Source organism: Athene noctua, chromosome 2 (genome assembly GCF_965140245.1).
Source record: "Athene noctua chromosome 2, bAthNoc1.hap1.1, whole genome shotgun sequence".
Taxonomy (NCBI): domain Eukaryota; kingdom Metazoa; phylum Chordata; class Aves; order Strigiformes; family Strigidae; genus Athene; species Athene noctua.
The window spans coordinates 2,256,072-2,275,553 of record NC_134038.1 but is presented as its reverse complement, the minus strand read 5'-3'; the positions used below and the strand labels follow the sequence as shown (position 1 = coordinate 2,275,553).

Here is a 19,482-nt window from a genome sequence, read left to right as displayed (position 1 = left end):
CTTGTCTGGCCCACCCTGTCAGATAAATAATCTGCCCTGTTTACAAGAGAAGCAACAGTCTGTATTGAACCCAAACTAGAAACAGCTTTTTTTTTTTTTTCTGAAAGGCATCAGCTGTCTGCCTCACCATCCATCCTGCAATACAGGGACAACCCCAGGGAACCACTGGAAGCTGCCTCAGTTTGCAAAGACTTCACATCATGCTCTTCTCGGGCTCACAGCAGCAGAAGGAACATATGAGCCCTCCTGCAGCTATGAAAGTAGTTATTCAAAGGCTTATCTCTGAGTCAAGACAATCACTCATAATTGACACTTAATCCAGACTTGGATTAAGGATATTCATTAAATAATTTATTGGAATTCCTCATGTCCCAGCTTGCAGTGGGGCTCAGGATTAAAGGTCTAGAGAAGCCGTTCTCAGAGCCTGGGACAAGCCAAGCTGAGCTCTTCCTGATTCTTTATTTCCTTTTGAGTAGCACATCTTCAGCTAGCCAAAAATATCACTAGTATGACTAAAAAGAAGTTGTAGTAAGAACCAGCCTATATGTTATCTACTTACTCCCTGTGGGACACCCACAACAGGCAGCCATCCCCCTTCCACAGCTACACAGAAGTAGTGCCAGTTCTTCTTTGGAGGGCATAAACTTGATATCCTGGCATTTGATCCTTGCCTTGAAAGCCCTCTCTGTCTCCCTCATTAGACCGTCCTTCATTTTATTACCGGGATCCAATTTCTCATAGGTTAATCGCTTGCTTTCCTTTGCAGCCACTCTCCTTGGCATCACCAGTGCAGCATTTACAACCACGTGGCAAGGGCTAATGTCAGGCCAGTTTGAGCTTGTTTTACAGCAGTCTGAACTCGGCTGACTGTTGATGGACACCGAGTACAACTGTGTAAACCCAGAGAACTCCTTAAGCACATCTTATTTATGCCAAACCACAAGCATGGATTTTCTCTTCTGCTAAACTGTGCTGGAAAAGGAAATGCATGTGTTCATTCCTTGTGCTTGTTCCTTCTGCTCAGAGATAGAGGGTCCGAAGCACGACAGTGGAAAGGGACCTGGGGGTCCTGCTGGACAATAAGCTCAGTAGGATTGACCAGGGTGCTGGGCTGCATCAACAAGGGCATCGCCAGCAGAGATTAAATCATTACCCAACTCTACTCAGCACTTGTCAGGCCACACCGGGAATACTGTGCTCAGTTTTGGTCCCTGCTACACAAAAAAGATGTGACCAGGCTGGAGAGGGTCCAGAGAAAGGCCACAAGGATGATCAGGGGACTGGGAAACCTGCCATGTGAGGAAAGGCTGAGAGAACTGGGTTTGTTCAGCCTTGAGAAGAGAAGGCTTAGGGGAGACCTTGTCACCATGCTCCAGTATTTACAGGGTGGCTACAAAGAAGATGGAGACTGCCTTTTTGCAAGGAGTCAGACGGAAAAGATGAGGGGTAACGGGTACAAGTTACTCCTGGGGAGATTCTGATTGGACACAAGATGAAAATTCTTCACAAGGAGAACAATCAGCCATGGGAATAACCTCCGCAGGGAAGTGGTGGGTTCCCCACCATTGGACACTAAAGATTCAGCTGGACAGGGTGCTGGGCCATCTTGTCTAGACGGTGCTTTTGCCAGAAAGGTTGGACCAGATGATCCTTGAGTTCCTTTCTAACCTGGTATTCTATGATAATCTCATTTTAAATATTGTTCTACCCCTTTCATCCATACTGACAAAAAGCATTCCTCTTTAAAATCTCTGTTCTATTTTTCCTTTTTTTTTTTTTCCCTTCTCATTTTTGCAACATCAGACCTCAAGGGAAGAAATGAGGTGAGGAAAAAACCCTCTGGAAGCCTTTCACATTTCTCTTCCTCACATCCCCACAGGAGTTTCCCACCTCTCACATGTCTGCCAGACTACAGCTGTTTTGTTTTCCCCTTAATCTGATCACTCACCAGAGAGCAGAGGCAGAGCATAAGCAGCAGTTCAACAGCAAACGCTCCTCACTGAGGAGTTTTCATCACACCCACTTCCCTCTCTGCACCAATTAAGATGAATCAGCCAAAAAGCCCATCTCTCTGAACCACCTACAGGTGAGCAAAGGCCCTGTCATTAAGCAGATGAAAGAGCAACTAAACAACTTTGATGACTGCCCTTCCTCAGATCACCCGCCAGGACCCCTCTTCCACCCCATGCATCCCTGTTGGGCAGGGAAGCAGTGCTGCCAGCCCCGCTGCCATGGAAAGCAGCTCTGAGAAACAGAAGGCTGATGCACTTTTTTTCATCAACAAGGATCAATAATCTGTTGGCCATGCATCAAGAGCTTGACTCATCCCCAGGAGAAAGCACGACGTGGGAAGGTTTCTGATGAGCACAGTTCAGTCCGACCGAGGGCTTTAGCGCCTGCAAAAGGTACCAGCATGCGGGCTTTATGTTCCCATCTCTCCAGGATGCTGATGAAGAAGCAACAGGCAGGGACAGAGCTCCATCAGAGCCTCCAGCTGCTCAACCAACCTCTTCTGCAGGGAGAGGCATTGCTTGGTCACCCCCAAGCTATAGAATGAGACGGTCCTACCTCCTTCAGCTGCAAGGTCCTACCGCATCCCTCTGAGGTTCAGCAGGCTGGTGTTTGGCGGAAGGTAAAGCTCAAAGTCCCAGACGTGGGGCTGAACGTCCCCACGCAACAGGGCAGGCTGGAGGGGGGCAGGATAAGAGGGGATGGAGTTGTTGCCTGCAGCTATTTAATGAGGGGTGGCTATAGGGAGGCCAGAGCCAGACTTTCCTTGAAGGTTCACAGAGAAACAACAAGCAGCTGGTTACAAGATGCAACAAGTTACAACGGGATATAAGAAAGAAAAAATTAGTTTGCCGGGGCCATGATTAACTGCCTAAACAGGGACCCTGAGATACAGTGGAAGAATCTCCCTCCTCTCTGTTGATATTGATGTTCGGCTGGAGCCTTGAGCAACCCGAAGTTGGCCCTCCTTTGAGCAGGAGGTTGGACTCGAACCCTCCAGAAACCTTCCCAACCTCAGCATTTCTGGGAAGAGGCTGGGCATGGGCTGCAGATACCAAAACAGGGCAAGAGGAACTTCTCACTACTTCCTACCAGCCAGAGATTTATCTTATCAGACAGCCACAGCATCAGAGCTGTTCTTGTGCCATCACACAGGGCAGGACACCCTCAGCCTGCAGGCAGGAAGACAAACCCTCCAGCTCCCAGAAGGGCTTTTAAGGATCATTATGTAACTAGAGCAGCCCCAAGCCCATCCCAGTATCACAGCATGAGCCGTCAGCTTTGTTCCTCCTAAATTTGCCTTGAGGTCTCCTCCCAACCAATATGAACAACAGCCTCTTACGAAAAGCACATTGGTAACCCAAGAAGTTACAGGGGAAAGTACCACTTCTGGTTCTGCCTAAAACCAGATCTTTTGTTTTTGCGATTATATTTTTTTTTCCTTCTTTAAAATAAAAGGAAGTCATTACAAAGGAAAAGTGCTAAACTTTTAACTTTTCATTTCATTAGTTAAATACTGGCAAAAATGCTAGTGTCTTGACTTTGGTCTACCAAGCGTCTTGGGCATTAAAGCACAGATTTTTCTGTGCCTACAGAAAAAGACACTTTGTGGGAGAAGCTGAGTGGAAAACATCCCTGCAAAGGCCCAGGCAGGTAGGGTTTATCTGGAGTCACCAAATAACCCCAAACTGGGCTGGGAGAGGAATCCTACTCAGGTTTCTGTGATGGGGGCATCATCCCGCTCCACAGGGTCCTGAGCAGTGGAAAAAATCCCTGACAGATTGGGCATTAGGCCAGACTGCTGGTTTGTGCCCCTGTGATGTCAATGGTGAGCAGCTCATTCTCCAACCTGTTCCTCACTTGCTTATGGCCAAGGGCCAGGAGGACACTCCCCAGACTTATCAGCCTCTCTAAAGCTTCACATATTGTGTTACCCAGCCCGGTACAGGTTATCTGATACTTGGCAAAACACATGAACTCTCCACCTTGCTTTTGCTTCATACCTCTCATCCACTCAGATTTCTACTCTTGGCTTTGCTGAGCTTTTTGACAGAAACGGTCAAGCCCTACAGAACTGGTTTACAGGGCAACACACCCTTTGGGGAAAGGATGCTTCATTGAAGCTCCCGTAGAATAGCCAATAATTACTGTTTAGCTGACACTGGCAGGTCCTTGCAGCCCCGACATCCTAAGCATGGACGGTGAGTCCTTGAGTATTGCACAGAGCCTGTCTGCCAGCCTGGCCCTCCTCATCTGCTGCAGCACAGGAGGCAAACATGAGGCCTCCAGCCTTGTTAGCTGAGCTCTGAGTGGAGTTGAACCGCTTCAACTTTTCTCCAAGCACGGCCCTTTGGAGAAAAGCAGGATGCTTCAATAGAGACAGCGGAGCTAGTGAGGCAAGCCCAGCCCTGGAAGCATGAAATATCACCAAGCACCTACTTTGTGGTTCCACTGCCTCAGCAAAAACAGGGTGAGGATGGGAAGGACCATGTAGGACAGCAGCTGCCCAGTCTTACCATCCATTAACCCATCAGAGGATCACGGCACTGATGGAAAAGAGGCCAAAGACCAACTTATTTCCCCCCAAAAGCTGCAGTAGGATTTGCTTTCTGGGGTGATTTTCCACTGCTCCCCCAGCAGCTGTTCAAACTGCTGAAGCTGCTCTTACTAAAGCAGCATCTCTCTCTCACATGGTGCTTGAGACTTTTTTTTTTCCCCTCCAGGAAATACTTAAAAAAAGAGACATCTATTGGCTCAATGAAAACACCAATAGTGTTCATCCAATTGCACCTTGCTCCTTTTTGCTGCTACTGGAAAACAGGAGCACTGTTTCACTAGGGGCTTGGCTAGAATTACTCCCTTATTTGTGATGGAACAGACTTTCCACCACAGTTAGTGGCAAATATTCGCTTTCACCTCTATTAAAAGCCAGAAAGCATTCAGTGGGGTGGGCAGAAAAACCATTTCCATCCACTGGGACCAAACTGGTTCCCTTTGTGTCACAGGTACAAATCCAACACAAGGGTCAAGGCATGCTTGGCAGCTCCTGCCTGTTGCTTGTGCAGCTGATAACTGGTCTACATTTGCCAGAAAAACAAATTTGCCACCATTCAGATTGATTTAGATCCCTGGTTTAGGAGTCAGTTGCCTCATTAAAACCAACATGAGCTCTTGGGGCTCGCAGGAACAGTCCAGTTAGAGTTTCATAAGCTGTCACATCTCAGCCAAGTGGTAGAGCACACCCCAGTGTGGATGCGAGATAAACCAGCACTGGCTTCACCTGTACTTTTCCCCTTCCATTTGTCATGACTCCGCTATCACGCAGCAATTCAATTTTGGTGGCTCACTTTTGCATCCAGGCCCTTAGGGACCAAGCACAAATGGGTTTTGAGATCTGCAAGCAGACTCCTTGCTTGAAGGCAAAGGATTGCTTAACAAATCTGATCCCCTGCAGACAGCTGAGCATACACAGACCCCATTATAGAGACTGAGCCCTGGCTCAGACCTGAGCCCATCAGCTCACAGCAGAACCACATCCTGGATGGAGCAGCAAAAAGCTTCCAGTCACCGATACTCAGAAAAAAAAAAAAAAAAATCACTTTTAGTTTTAATGAAATGCATTTCAAGTACCTGACTTCCAACCAAAATAGCAATAAACACAAGAACAAGTGGCTGTAAGTGAACACATGAGTAGCACCGAGAGCTCTGGGCTGTAGCGACCTGAACATCAACCCTAAGATGCCAGAAGGCTTTGCTGCCAATGCAACCGCTTGCTTACACCTGAGATTCACTGGTATGTAGGTTAACTGTTTGCCAGGTACATACTGATACTTTTTTTTTTCCCCCCCTCTGAAAAGCAGCAAATTAGGCAACAGCTTATAGCACCCCTCCCTGCCTGCTCCATGCCCAGCAGGAGCAGACTGGCAAGGATGCAGCATGATGGAAAAGCTGTCCTCCCACACAGGCACAGCTCCAGCAAGGTTGGTACCACCCCCTCAGCACACTCAGAGCCCACTGTAGTCTGACCCAGCCCCACCACCAGCATCATCCTTTCCCAGTGATAAATCCGGGGCTGGATGGTTTAGTTTCTGCTATAGATAGTGAGCTGAGCCAGAGCCAACTGAAGTTAAGTAGGAGAAGGAAAAAAGACAGCCCCAAATGAGAGGTCACCTTTCAGATCAAGGTTTAACCGCACAGGGGTGATTAGAGAACCTCATGCCAAGGTGAATTTTTTCATCCCTTCAATGTGAAACCTGCTCTTTAATCCAGCATCATCCTCTCCTCCCTCCTCCCGCCTTGTGATCCGCTCCCTCCCACAACATTTTTTCCATTTTGATTACGTTTGTGCAATTGCACAATTTTCTCCTCTCCTGGAGGTAAAAGAGCACAAAATACCCTGACAGGTAAAACTCCGAGTTTCTTACCTTCCTCCCAGCACACCCCTGACCTAAGCCCAGGTTTTATACTGCAGCTGCCTGCTTTGGTGCTGTCATTGCCTTGCGTTTCCCCCAAGCCAATTCACAAAGTCTGAAAAGGGCAGCACAGCTCCACTCCATCAAGGAGATGGGATTAGATCTAATTTTGTTTAATCAGCACAATTAAGGCTCTCATTCAATCTTCTTCCTAGACTCCGGAAGAGGAAAAGATCCAAAGCACTCGGGAACTCTGAAGAGGAATTAGAAGTTCACTTCAAAGTCACTGCAGTCAGGGTGAGTGTCACAAGTCAGCAATACCTGTTTCAACTAGAAACTGGGTGTTTTCTTGGTATACAAGAAGGCACAAAAAGCTTGTATCAGACACCCCCCCCCAGCCCCACCCCTGCAGGGACTGCAGCAGCACATTAAAAAAAAAAAAGCTTTCCCATAGCACCAAACGAGCAGGATGTACAGAAGAGGCATTGTCTCAGAATTCAAAGTCCTCGTCGGCCATGTCGATCGCCCAGGCAAACTTCTCCCTCTGTGTCTTGTTGTAGATCTTCTCGATGGGCACGCCAAACTTCTTGCACCTGTACAGAGCACGGGAGAGCAGTGGGGATGTGCTACCCATCACACCCTGCTCCCACCACAGCGCTCCTCTCTGCTCAGGGCACAGCATCTTTCACCCACGCGAACCCCTTTGCCCCAAGCTCTTTAAAAAGTTAACTTTGGGCCACTGGCAATACAGACATGCAAAGTGACCCCTTCCTGCCCTAAACCCAGAAGGAACATCCTGCAAACAGTTATCTGCAGCAAGGAAAGCCTTAGATCTAATGTTACTGGCCTCCCCCAACACCTCCAGGGTTTGGGCAGGTTCAGTGGGCAGAAACAAAGTTTATTCCTTTCCTCCAAAGAATCAGGCACATGTTTATGGCCCTCCCCAGGCAGTGCTAGGTGATCTGCATGTCTCTAAAGGAACATTTTCCCCATAGCATGCCCAAGACTTACCAAGCTATGCTAATCCTGGGGTCCAGGTAATTCAGCTTGGATGTGCCCAGAGCTATCTGCTTGTTCTCCTCCTTATCTGTGGCCTGGACGTTCAGCTTGGCCAGCTGCTCTTCCAGCCGCTTCAACAGCTTCTTTTTCTTCTCCACGTTGCTGAGGGTAGAAGGAAGAGCAACACAGACAGCACGTTAAAGGGGAAGAAGCAGCAGAAGTGAAATACAGCCTGGGAGCACAATGGGAAGTCAACGAGCTTCAGCACAGAGCAGCCTCTAGACTCAAAGTCCTGTAGGCTCAAGCCTTATAAATACTCTAGAATGGCAAAGTGCAAGACACCATTCACCACTAACCCATTTCTCAAGTACATTGACCTCATAAGACACTTTTAAAAGCAGAATTATTACCAAAGTGGGGCAAGTACAAAAGCCAGCACCCAGCAGAGACCACCTCCTCAAAGCCAGGCTCCATGAGAGGTGACCATCTCCGACAGCCTCCTCCGCATCTCAGCAACGCCAGGCATGAGCGGAGTGCAAGAAACCCCAGAGTAAAACTTAAAATACAACCCTTCTTTCTCCTTTTCAGCCTTCTCTTGTCTCTGGACAGTTAAGTCACATTTGGGCTCTGGGAACAGGGAGCATTGTTTGAACAGACCCTATACAATGACTACGGAAGAGATCAGACAGGCCACAACCCATCACTCAAGATCCACCCCACAAGGAAGACATCAAGGCCAGTCGGTGCACGGCCACCTTCAAGCTAAGCATCCTTTGTACCAAGGCATTTATAGGATAATTTCCATCCAGCAGCTTGGGTTGAAGTCTCAGTATTCGGTGAGGTGTGCCCTATCCCAAAGAAATCCCCCCCAAGTGAGCTTTGTGCTGTCCTACTGTTGCAAGGAACAATACACAAGATCTCCACCCATCTGCCAGGCTGCCATGGGACAAGAGGCACCCAATACCCAACACGGGCATTTCTGCCCTGATGAGCTGCACGTAGGCTGTTGGACTGCACCAGCCCCACCTGCAGGCCCTCTGCCAAAGAGGATCGTAAGGAAGAGTCACTCACGCTTCTGCTTTGGCATCTTTTGTGTCTTCAAACTCATCTTCAGCTTTTTTCAGCTCTTCCTGGGCTTCCTCCACCTGTTGCTTCTTGGCATCGATCTGTGAAGGTAAATACAAAGTCAATTTGTGCTCCTGCCCTCCCTGTTTCAGCTGCCTCCCTCCTTCCCTTTTGTTTGCCACACCACTCCTCAATTTCTTACCAGCCCTACTCCATCCCCAACAATTTGTCCCTGCAGCACCTGCTGAGCTCAAGCACCTCTCAGCGTCTTGCAAAAGATCCTCACAGCACAGATGCCGGAAACACTTGCAGCTCTAATCTGTTCATCTGGTGAAACTGCCCGAGATTGAACAGCTCATGACAGCACTGAGCTCTCTGCAAAGTCCCAAGCTCACCAGTAGAACGTGAACAAAAGCTGGGGACAATTAAAAATGGTCGTTTGAGGAATTTCCATAGCAGACCCATGAAATTTCAGCCTGTCCTCCTGCGAGCAGCCAGACAGGAAAGCCAATTCCCCTGGTCCCACGCCAACCATGTCAAAGCTGTACCATCACAAAAGCACCCAACTTGGTTTGAAGTCACCAAGCGATGAAAAAAACAAGACAAAGTCTATAACAAGTGTGATTCATCCAGCATTTGACCTTAGCCCTCACTCTTCACCTCTGGGTTGCTGATGTCTCTGCACCAATTTAAAAAAACCCCAACACTATTACTGGTTCTTTCCCTGCCATGTTTGATCAATGTGATTTTTATAGGCATCAGGTTATTCACCCTCCTTCTCCTCACCCATCAAAAAAAGATCAGAGGTGAGATCAGGTCTGGGGACTCTCAGCTTAGTCTGTCTCACCTTAGCCTGGAGGTTCTGCATGGACTTCTCAAAGGTTTTCGGTGTAGACCTCTGATGATTGCACAGGATGGCCACAGCTCGGTTAGCTCGGTTGTAGGAGAGAAGCTTTCCCGCGACATTGTCTTCAGCTGGAAATAAATGGAAACAGCATTAAGTCTCTTTTCTGGAAGGTGGGAAAGGCAGGAAACAGACCAGAACGACAGCAAGGACATTATTTGCCTTTCCCATCCCTTTCTCTGGGGAGTGCAATACTGGTTGTGGAAAGCGGTGATGGACATCGCCGAGCCCACTGGCCCCACAACCACAAACCCTGCCGGTAACTCACAGTTAGTGAGTGCCTTGAGCTGCTCCTGCAGGGTGATGGAGGCATTGTAGGTCCTGAACACTTTGGCGCTCAAACCATCCATCAGACTCTGGAGGTGTCTGTTCAAGATGGATGTCTGGAGGAAGAAATGTAGGACAAAGTGAGGGGGAAAGGAAGCGAACAAGCAGAAGCCAGGACAATAAATCAGTTGTTTTTCAGACCATCTTCTACCTAAGCAACCAGATTAGGTATTAAAAAAAATAATCTTGTGTAGCTTGCAGATCTATTTGGCGGGTCAGGCCTTCATCTACCAAAAACTGACACAAATTCCACCTAAACCCACAAAAATTTCTCTGGAAGTCAACAATTTCTGGCCGCCTGTGTCCATTTTGCATCCAATATCACATCTCACACGCATCACATCTGATATCTGTTTTACAGAGTATGTAAGCCTGCAGTTGGAGTGGACACAGAAGATGCTAAGAAGAGTCATCCAGTGTTTGGAGGAAGCCTTAGGTTTACCAAGAAAACCTATGGCAGATAAATCTTCTATAACCAGAGAGAAGCAGCCTCTTCAGAGGAAAGATGGGCAAGTGGCTTTGTAGGGGATGCAGGAAGAGGGGAAGAGTGTGTGGCAGCACCCCTTATCCCATACTGAGGAAGAGGAGGGAGAAGGTTTTTACAGGGGAATAGCTCAGGAGGGAAGGCTGCTGCACATCTCTCCAGCACCCCTGTGTTCCGGCAGGCTCTCATGCTTCTGCTGAGCCCAGGCAAAGCGCTAAAGCGTCAAACAGCTGAGGTTTGACATCTCCAGCAATGCCTCGAGCAACATGTTCGTGGGCAGGCCTTCCCAAGCTAAAAAAAAAAAAAAAAAGCCCAAGCAGATGAGTTAGAGGAGGGAAGGAGCAGGAAGCTACAGCCTTAGCAGGGACACGGGTTACTCATGGGTCCAGGTAGGTAGCCAAGCCTACATCCAGAGAAGCAGAGATGCTACCAGTGCAGAAAGAGGATGACAAAGAGTATCACAGCATCCCTACAGGGTGTTCAAACTGTTACAGTGGTGTCTCTGGAGAGGAGGGAGTTAAAACCAGGGTAAGGGATGACACGGATACAGCACCACAGCCTGGGAGCCTGAAGGCTGGACAAGGGTGTCATGGGTTTGTTCCTGCTCCCTCTGGGCCATCAGTGCTGTTTCAAAAGTTTAGAGGTGACAACTCACATTGAGCCTGTCAAAGAGGTCATCTGACGGGTCCTTGTTTTTCATGAAGAGCTGCAGGTTCTTGAACACCTAGAAGAGGAGAAAAGGATGGCCCTGGTCAGGGACAAGGAGCAAACTGCTCCCAGACGTCTCCCTCATCACCATCAGCTTCCTCATCCAGATTCAGACTTGCGTAGCACACACCCTACCACACCACCCACCTTCTCAACTTTAAGGGCTGCCACTGGGCCCTCAATGCCACTGGTGCCACAGGTCGTTTTCCCAGATCTCTGCTATCCCTGGCAATCCAGTTTCCCCACAAACACCATTAAAATAATTTATCCCATAAATCATTTATCCCATTGGCAAAACAAAACATAAAATATCAGTGAGGAGATTTCAAGTCCTAAAGCTCACCTGTCAACTAAGGATGCTCCAGCAGGAGGGAAGACTTCTCTCTCACAGTTAATAGAACAACCTTGAAAGCCCTACCCCAAAGTTCCTCCTCCTTCTCCAAGACAGGGTCAGCACATGTGTCCTCAACCCCCAGCACTGTTGCATCTCACACACGTGCTGTCAGCACGGTGTTAAAGCTCAAGGAAGCATCTTTACAACAGGTTTCAGATGCAGATTTGAGACTGACAACCACTGAATGAACGGAGCCACCCAAGTAACCCAGCACCAAATCACAAGATGGGCTGCTGCCTCCATTTCTGCCCCACTCACCATCTTCTCCACCGACACTTTGTTGTAGTAACGGATCGAGTCTTTCCCAAGGAAATCAAATTCCACCACGTGCTCCTGCCCATCCAGTTGAGGGTGCAGCCTGATGTGCTCCACACGCAGGGAGCAGCAGCCAACCGTGTCCGCAGTCTCCCCTTCCTCCTTCTCATTGCCGGCTCGCAGGGCCAGCTGGAAGGAGACAGCAAGTCATCCATCCCAGCCCTCCTCAACTTTCCTTTCCAAGTTATTAAAGTGGATGTGGACACCCAGGGCAAGGAGAAAAAGGAGCTTTCTCAGGACAGTGCCTCACTGAATGGCTGCAGGGACTCCGATGGGAACCAAGCAGTGATTGCCTCCAGCAGATTATTGCAGTGCTCTAAGAAACCCCAGAATATCCCCCGAGTGAAGTTATCCAGCTCCCCAGTAGGGTCTTTGCCATCACACAGATACACACATGCAGGTAAAGTCCAAGAAGGACAGTAGAGCTCCTGCACTCCACACAACTGTCCCCACACAAGCGTCAGCAGCTGGTAGGAGTCACCATCCTCCATGATCATTGCCAAATCTCATGAGGAGCAACCCTGGCTAGTACAACCAAAAAACCTACAGGCTGGGGTAGATCAGGTAAGCTAAGCCCAAACCTCAACAGGGATTGGGGACCCAGTGGCCAGGGTGAGGTTGCAGATACCTTATCAATGAAATAGAGGGCCACTGCTCTCTGCCGCTTCTTCATCTCCTTGGACTTCCAGTCAACTCGGTACTGAGCACGGATTTTGTGGACAACATCCTTTAAACGCCGGGCTACCTCATATTTCTGCCAGTCCTTCTCCCCCTGGAAAGAGTGAGCCATTTTCACCCAGTGGCCCATCTTCCTTCCACCCCCGCCAGTCAAGCCCTGTTCCGAGAACACCTCCTGCATCTAAATGCTGCTTAAACCACGTTTTCTTGAGAAAAATCCATGAAGAGAAAAAAAAAAATCAGAGCAGAAACAGCTCATCTAGGGCTTCTGTGCCCTCTCCTGGCTGTGCTGGACCTGGGATTCTGCCCAAGTTTGAGCTGCTCATGGTCTGAGGCATCCTCCACCAGCTAGCAGCCAGCACACAGCCAGTGAGGAATCAAGTGGTCAAGTACTACATGGCCATGGCCACTGCCTCTTGGCCACCACCAGCGTGGACTGACACAATGCACTTGCTCACTTGTGCCCAACTTACACAATTTCCTTATCTGCTTTGAGGACTGGAAATAGCTTTAAATCACTCTTCCCTCCCCACGGTGTTCACTCCCTTCCTCCTATGGCACTACAGATGGTGGTCCCACCCCTCCCTAACCCTCCATTTACTGGTTTAAATTAATTCAGCCCCACAGACTCTGGTCCCTGCCAGCCCTCTCAGCCCATGCCTGGCTTTCAGCCTTCCCTGGACACACACGACCAGCACAGCACAGGGATGGCTCCGCTAGTGCCAATCCATCCCCCGGAACAGGTTTAATGCTTAATACCCATCTCTGTCCTTTTCCCTTCCCCATTCAATGCCACAAAAATTCATTTTGTTTACACCCTTTTTTTTTGGGGGGGTGGGGGAGGAAAGTACATTTTTTGCTGATGTGCCACATCTCTGCTTTCCCCTGATCTTTTCACCTGGCAAAAAGCCAGGGGCCCAAAGGCAGCAGCTCAGCCTAAACAGCAGCATCACTCCAACCTTCAGCTTGGAGCTGGGGTTCAGCATGATGTACTTCAGAGTGTTCTGAATGTTTTCTGTCCAGGATGCCAGCCAGGTAACGGTGTTGTCGAAGCGCACCTCCTTCCACTTGTGCCCTTCTGGTGGCTCAGGGATCTTGGAGTCCCTGCGGGCAGAGCAGGGTTACAGCCCTCAGACCATGAAGAAACTGGTCAGCAGCAAACCGCTTCTTCACAGCAAGCCAAGAAGAGTCAACACATTAGAGCACAATTTACAGAAAACATACAGCCCACCCAAAGTTGCTCCGCAACATGATCAGTTCTTTATCCTTTGGATGCTTGGGACAATGGGAGAACTTGCTGGACTGGGGGGAATTTTTGAATCAAGGCCACAGAGACTTCACATGGGTGGCATAAGCCCAATCCCACTCATGTAACTTGGAGGTCAAACACTCTTACCCCAATCACTGTATTTTTTCCCTCCAGGAATGATAATTCCTCTTCCTGATGCTTCTAGCCAGCATGAGGGACCCCAAAAATGAGGAGAAACGGCTCATTTGGAAGGAGAGCAGGAGGAGGAATATAGAGATGTCCCTTCTTCAGAGGGGCCATAGGAGCACTGCAGCGTTTGCAGCTGATGTCAGGTGAACAGCATGGGCATGAGTGAGAGATGGGAGCTGCTGACCAGCTTCCTGGCCATTGTACATCCACAGAAAAACTAAAAATCAGACCTAAACACAAAGCAGACATCTGGAGATGACCAGGAGGTGGTAAAAGGGCTCCAGTGAGCTCAAACCTCAAGGTCTGTAGCAAAGCCACAGCTGCAGGAGATAACAAAACCCCACGGCAGCTCCAGGCAGCAGAGACGTGCTGTTTGCCCCAGTTCCAAAAGCAGCCCCATGAGTTCAGCTCTTCCCACGGCAACTCACTTGCTGCAGTTGATGACAACATCCTCAGGCATGATCCTCTTCTTCAGCATGCCCATCTTGGGGTGGTCACCACGGCCACGGAAAAGCCCTGGCGGCTCAGTTTTGAAGTTGCCTATCTTCTCCCGGTGCCCATCAAGGATGCAGTACCCATATTCCTCCTGGATCTTATCCGCCTCCTCCTTCAGTTTCTGAAACAAGCACCATCCCACAGGATGAAACCAAAACCCTAAGACTCGTGCCTGCCCATCACTACGTTCCTTTTCCTGGAGAAAGTAAGGCTGGAAAGGCAGAGCTCAAAGGGCTGGAGGAAGAGGTGAGCACAGGTCCGAGCCCACTCCCAACAAACGGCTCATCCCTGCCCACTTTGCAGACCCTCATGATGATGCTGTCCCAGCATGATATGCTGATGGAACAACCCGTGCACCACCAGCCCCTCAGCAAGGTCCTCCATCCTCTGGGCAAACCATGGTCCAAGGATGACTGGTACCTGCAAAGCCACGAAACACACAGCATCTGCAGATCAATTTAATGAAGATGGTGTGATGGTTGTGAAGACAAAGCTGGTCCAAAGAGGTCCCAGGTAAGGGCATAACACCAAAAAAAGGAGACAAGCAGGAGCCAAAATACCCCAAGCTGGTCCCAAAACATATCAGCTGGTCCCAGATGTCACAAGAAACAGTCCTCACCTGCTTCTCCTCTTTGGAGAGTGCTTTCCGTGCCTCGCTTTTGTCCACAAAGTACTTGTGGATCTCTCTGAAGTCACACTTGTCCAGGTCCTTGATTATCTTCTGTTCATCTGAGGTCATCTCCTGAGGAAGAGATGAGAGGGGCTGGGTTAAGCCAGGAGGCAAAACTGACTCTGCACGGGGCTGCTGCCTTATGCCTCTCCTTGACAGAAAAGGAAATGGAGACCCACATGTCAGTTCTTTAGAAAAATCAGGATAGCCACCCCAGGCATCCTAGCCACAGCCACCCGAGGGCGGAGAAAGCTGCCATGGCAAGAGGCCAGGCTGCCTCTGGACACCTGAGCCTGCACCCACAGAGAAGCAAAATTCAGCCAACTCTAGGGTGAAGCCACCTCTACCCTCTGCTGTGGAAGCAAGTGGTTCCCAGGCACGCCTGCAAGCAGCCCACAGGGACTGCAGAGGCAGCACCAAAACTATTGGGGGGGGGGGGGGGGGGGGGGGCACAAACTTGCTCTAGTAGGGGTCTTGCTTTTATTTGGGGTGCTGTGGGAGCAGGAGGTTAATCCTTCGGAGGGACACATGCCCCAACCCATTTGTGAAGCTGTTCGCAAGACCCAGCACCTGCTTCCTTAAGGAGCACCGCTAAGAGTCAGAGAGAAGCACGAGCATCAACCTCAAGGATGTTACAGACAGGAAGCCCCAGCCCAAACTCACAGGAGGCAAGAAAAATCATCATGTAATTTAGAATCTCATCATTATATGTTTATAAATAAAGGACACAAAAAAACACCCCCTCATCCTCTCCACCCCACACTGTGGCCTAGGGTCTGCCTGGGGACAACAGCTTTAGTGCTGAGTGTTTAATGTGGAGGGTGGAGAGCAAGGAAGCCCTCACAGGATGGTACCTTCCTCCAGTCGTTGAAGAAGTTGTTCTGGAAGATTTCCTTGGTCGTGTATTCGTGATCAAGCATTTTAGCATAGAAGGTGGCAATCTCCTCTGTCGCCAGGCTCAGCTTCAGGGGTTTACCTAGGAAGGGAGGGGACCTTTAGCATCAGTTACCCAACCCCACCGCCCCAGGTAGTTGTTTGTCGAGTTCCCATGCTCACCACAGTGCCAAAACAACAACCAGGGTTAAGAACAGACATTGGTAAGAGTCTGGCACCCCCCTGCAGCAGGCGCAGCCTCATCTGCGGATCAGTACGCAGAGCACGTGGCACACCAGGATGCTGTCACAGCCCATCTGCAATCACACACTTTATTTTCTTTTCCAGGAGAATGGAAAACCTGATTTATGTTAAGGTCACTAAGCCACAGGACTTTTAGCAGCCACCATACCATGACAAGTCTCAAATTAATGGCTCCACAGGACAACACAGAAAGGGCTGCTTTCTGACCATGATCACAGCCGGAATCCCACTTGGAGAGGTTTTATCTCAAATACTTTCCCACACAGATGGAGTAATCATGGGAAGCCTCAAGCCAAGATTTGTGCAACAGATACAGATGCAAGAGCCTCTCGTGTTTGTCCAGTGGATCTTGGATCATTTCTTGGAGGTGGCAAAGCCTCTGTCCTCACCTCAGCTCTTTGGCTAGAGCAATGAAGTCTAATGAATCCAAGGAACATCTTGGCTCTTCCTAGGAAACCGGTGCTTTGAAACAGCTTTCTGAGGCAAACTGCAGGAAAAGAACCCCACAGAGCTCCAGTGGATGGTTTAATCCTACCTGCACTGGTTTTTTGGGGTTCCTGACCCCCACCTGTGCTGCAGGGCATGGTGGGTCACAGCCTTACAGCAGCCCCATGACAACCTACATACACCAGCCCAGTCGTGGTCCCCTCCTGCTTAGGGTTGGTGCCTGTCCACAACAAACTTTCCCCCAGGAATGGTGACACCTTTTAGCAAACGAGGCCACATCACCCAAGATCCCAAGCCCAAAGCACCAGCCTTGGTGCACACAACATGCAGATGGGTCTCCAGAGGCTCAGAGGCCACAGACAAGGTCTAAACCCTACGCAGGACTATATACAACTGCCAGGGCTTTTCCTCACAGAGCCAAAAAAAAAAGTTATCCGACAGCCCCATCGTTGTCCTAGCAGTGCCCTCTGGTGACAGCTTTGACAGACACCTCATTTCCCCAAATCAGCCTTTTTTTGCCTACTGTAAAAACCCTACCACATATAGGAAGCCCCACCGAGTGGGCTGAGGAAGACCAAGACCCCATAGGACAGTGGTTCCCTCCTATCTCCAGCATCACTTGGTCAAGCCCCAAGGTTTTTGTTGCCTCCTTGCCTTGATCTGTCAGAAAACAGCTCAAGGATAAAGCTGAGAGGAGGGAGGAGACAGGCCAGCAGGTACAGTAGGAAACTAAGGAGGACAGCAGAGACCTGGACCTCTCCTGTCAATCTCCCTTCACTGATGCACCGAGTTGCTGTAAGATGATGGGTGGTGGCCCTGGGGACAACATCAGAAGCCAGGACCAGGAGCTTGGAGCAGCCCAGCCAAGCCCTGCAACATCTTGATGAGCAAATGATGTGTCAGTCACTGAGGCCATGGAACAGGCAAACCGCAGCTCTCAAGCTGGGAAAACGTGGTTGTGCTTTTGAGGAGAAACCATGCACGAGCTGACTTAAAGCTCAAACCCTAAAGGCATCTTAATGAGTAAATTATTTTTTGTTCCTTCAGTCCATCTTCGGAAGAGGTACGCAAGGATTCCAGGCACGCACTGCTTCCCCTCGTGAAACTTAGGGTCTGGCCCTACCACTGCATGTCCTGCAGCCAGGAGAGGCTGGGAGCAGACCTGCAAATCCCAGCTCTGCACACGGTGGCATTACAACACCCTAAAACCAGCTGCAGGCAGCCACACAGGAGCCCTCACCCTGCTCAGGGTGCTCCTCATGGGTGGGGGATGCATGAAGCACCCTGCAACCAGCAGGGGCTCCTTAGCTCCCCAGTAACCCATGTGCAAGACATTCCAGCTTTAACTCAGGGTTCAGGCTTTATCCAAGGGGATGTTTAAGCCCTTTAATAATTTGTGGTCTGCAATACTTCCCCTCCATCCAAGAGAAGATACCAGCTCTTTGGCCAGGCAGAGGATACCCCTACACGTCCCATCACAAAGCAGACATACCATCGTAATAAAACCGCACATCGTCAGGCAGCGGCTCATAGAGGGGGGCAAAGTAGGGTCCTCGGTGCTCCAGTTGGGTCCACTTCACCCCATCTTCTTTCTTCTCCTCTTCCCACCTGAGACAGATGGACAAGGACCTATGAGAGCATCCCAACCCTGGGGTCTGAAACCCTCTCCCCAGGTCGCCCTGGGAAGACGCTCTGTGAGCAGCAACTGTTGCCACAAAATGAAGATAAAAATCCTGTTGTCCGTGCTGCTGCCTCAGTTTCCCCATTCTTTGAAACAAGGAAGACTGCAGGGTAACCCAGGGAAAGGTGTCCTGAGGAAGGGGACACGCTTGGTGCGGTCACATGGAGGGACACAAGGGAAGAGTGAAGGAATGGATCAAACTCACAGGCACAGGCAGAGAGACCCCACTGCTGAGCCACAAAGTTTGCACAGAAGGGGCTGCAAGCACTGAAATAAACCCTCCCCTTCCCTCCCCAGCCCTCACTGCTCCCTTTTTTTAAAGAGAACCCAAAAAAAGGAGGTTCAGAGGTTCACGTGCATATGCACACAGGCAACACACAACATTCATGATTATTTATATCCATGATTTGAATGCAAATAAGATCTTCATGCACTTCTCTCCCCCCCTCCGGGATTTTAAAGTCACTGCAAGCCTTAGCTGTGAAATGAATTTTTAAAAATTTAAACGCAAAAAAAAGTCGAAGTACCCACCCTGAAGATCAGGAGTATAGCATTAACAGAAAAAAAAAAAAGAAAAATTAAAAGAAAAAGCCAGGTCAGGGGCAAAGGAAGAGCGTTGCTGACGGCAGCACATGGGATCCGCACGCTGCCGCTCAGCGCCAGCCAGGCTGGCACTGGTCCCTTAACCCCAGCACCTCTGGAAAAAAAAAAAAAAGAAACCAAACCAAGGATTGCTGGGAAAACATAGCAAGATTTCACCCTGGAAAAAAACAAAGCAACAAACACTCTAGTTTTCCTTGCTCAGCAGTGCCCCGGAAGCATTTCTGACCTTTCTCCTCCTCACGGGAAGTGGGGTGGAATAAATCAATCGCATCAAAACGCGCCTTGTGCCGGGAAAACATAGGAAAAAAAAAGAAAAGATAATAAAGGAAAAAGCAACAAGCTGCAGAAAACTTGGCTGAAAGCCTCTCAGAGACAGGCAATCGTGAGGGTGATTTGCAGGGTGGTGCAAGGGCTTCGTCTCTCCTCCCAGACCCACGCGATCCCCGGCAGAGCATCGCCCACACTCACCGGCCGCAGCCCCCCGAGCTTGGCCGGAGGCCAATGGGATCGAGCCGAGGGTGACGGACCCTGCGGTCAAGGACCGAGGTGGCGAGACGACGGTACATGCCACCGACCACCCAGAGAGACGGCGAGGCTGGGGGGTGCCCGACTCACCCCGAGCATCTTGCCCCAACAGCGGGGCATGGCGGTGGTGGGGCCCAAGGCATGGCCATGAGAAGCCACCACTTGAGTCCACGCAGTCCAGGTTGTGACA

General features: G+C 49.7%; 1 protein-coding gene across 2 annotated transcripts; it reads right to left on the bottom strand.

The window, feature by feature from the left end:
- Positions 1-5,620: 5,620 nt before the first annotated feature.
- TOP1MT (DNA topoisomerase I mitochondrial) lies at positions 5,621-19,460 on the bottom strand. Of its 2 annotated transcripts, none has more exons than XM_074897553.1 (14): positions 19,236-19,460; positions 17,976-18,091; positions 15,754-15,875; positions 14,849-14,971; positions 14,163-14,350; positions 13,256-13,400; positions 12,247-12,390; positions 11,562-11,747; positions 10,857-10,925; positions 9,659-9,773; positions 9,334-9,461; positions 8,493-8,587; positions 7,434-7,583; positions 5,621-7,015 (listed from the first exon to the last, which is right to left on the bottom strand). In XM_074897553.1, the coding sequence occupies exons 1-14, from the start codon at positions 19,331-19,333 to the stop codon at positions 6,913-6,915; spliced, it is 1,782 nt and encodes a 593-aa protein (XP_074753654.1). In that variant the 5' UTR covers positions 19,334-19,460; the 3' UTR covers positions 5,621-6,912. The 2 variants fall into 2 exon arrangements, with proteins under 2 accessions (XP_074753654.1, XP_074753655.1); XM_074897554.1 differs by lacking the exon at positions 19,236-19,460 and adding an exon at positions 18,696-18,935.
- Between the last annotated feature and the right edge of the window lie 22 nt (positions 19,461-19,482).

Bases quoted from the DNA above. Each gene is read 5' to 3' on its own strand.
- TOP1MT (XM_074897553.1), bottom strand. From the start codon at position 19,333: ATGTACCGTCGTCTCGCCACCTCGGTCCTTGACCGCAGGGTCCGTCAC. The intron at 11,748-12,246 runs GTATCTGCAACC...GTCTCCTTCCAG, and splicing joins CCCTCTATTTCATTGATAAG to CTGGCCCTGCGAGCCGGCAA. The intron at 7,016-7,433 runs GTAAGTCTTGGG...TGCTCTGTACAG, and splicing joins CCCAGGATTAGCATAGCTTG to GTGCAAGAAGTTTGGCGTGC.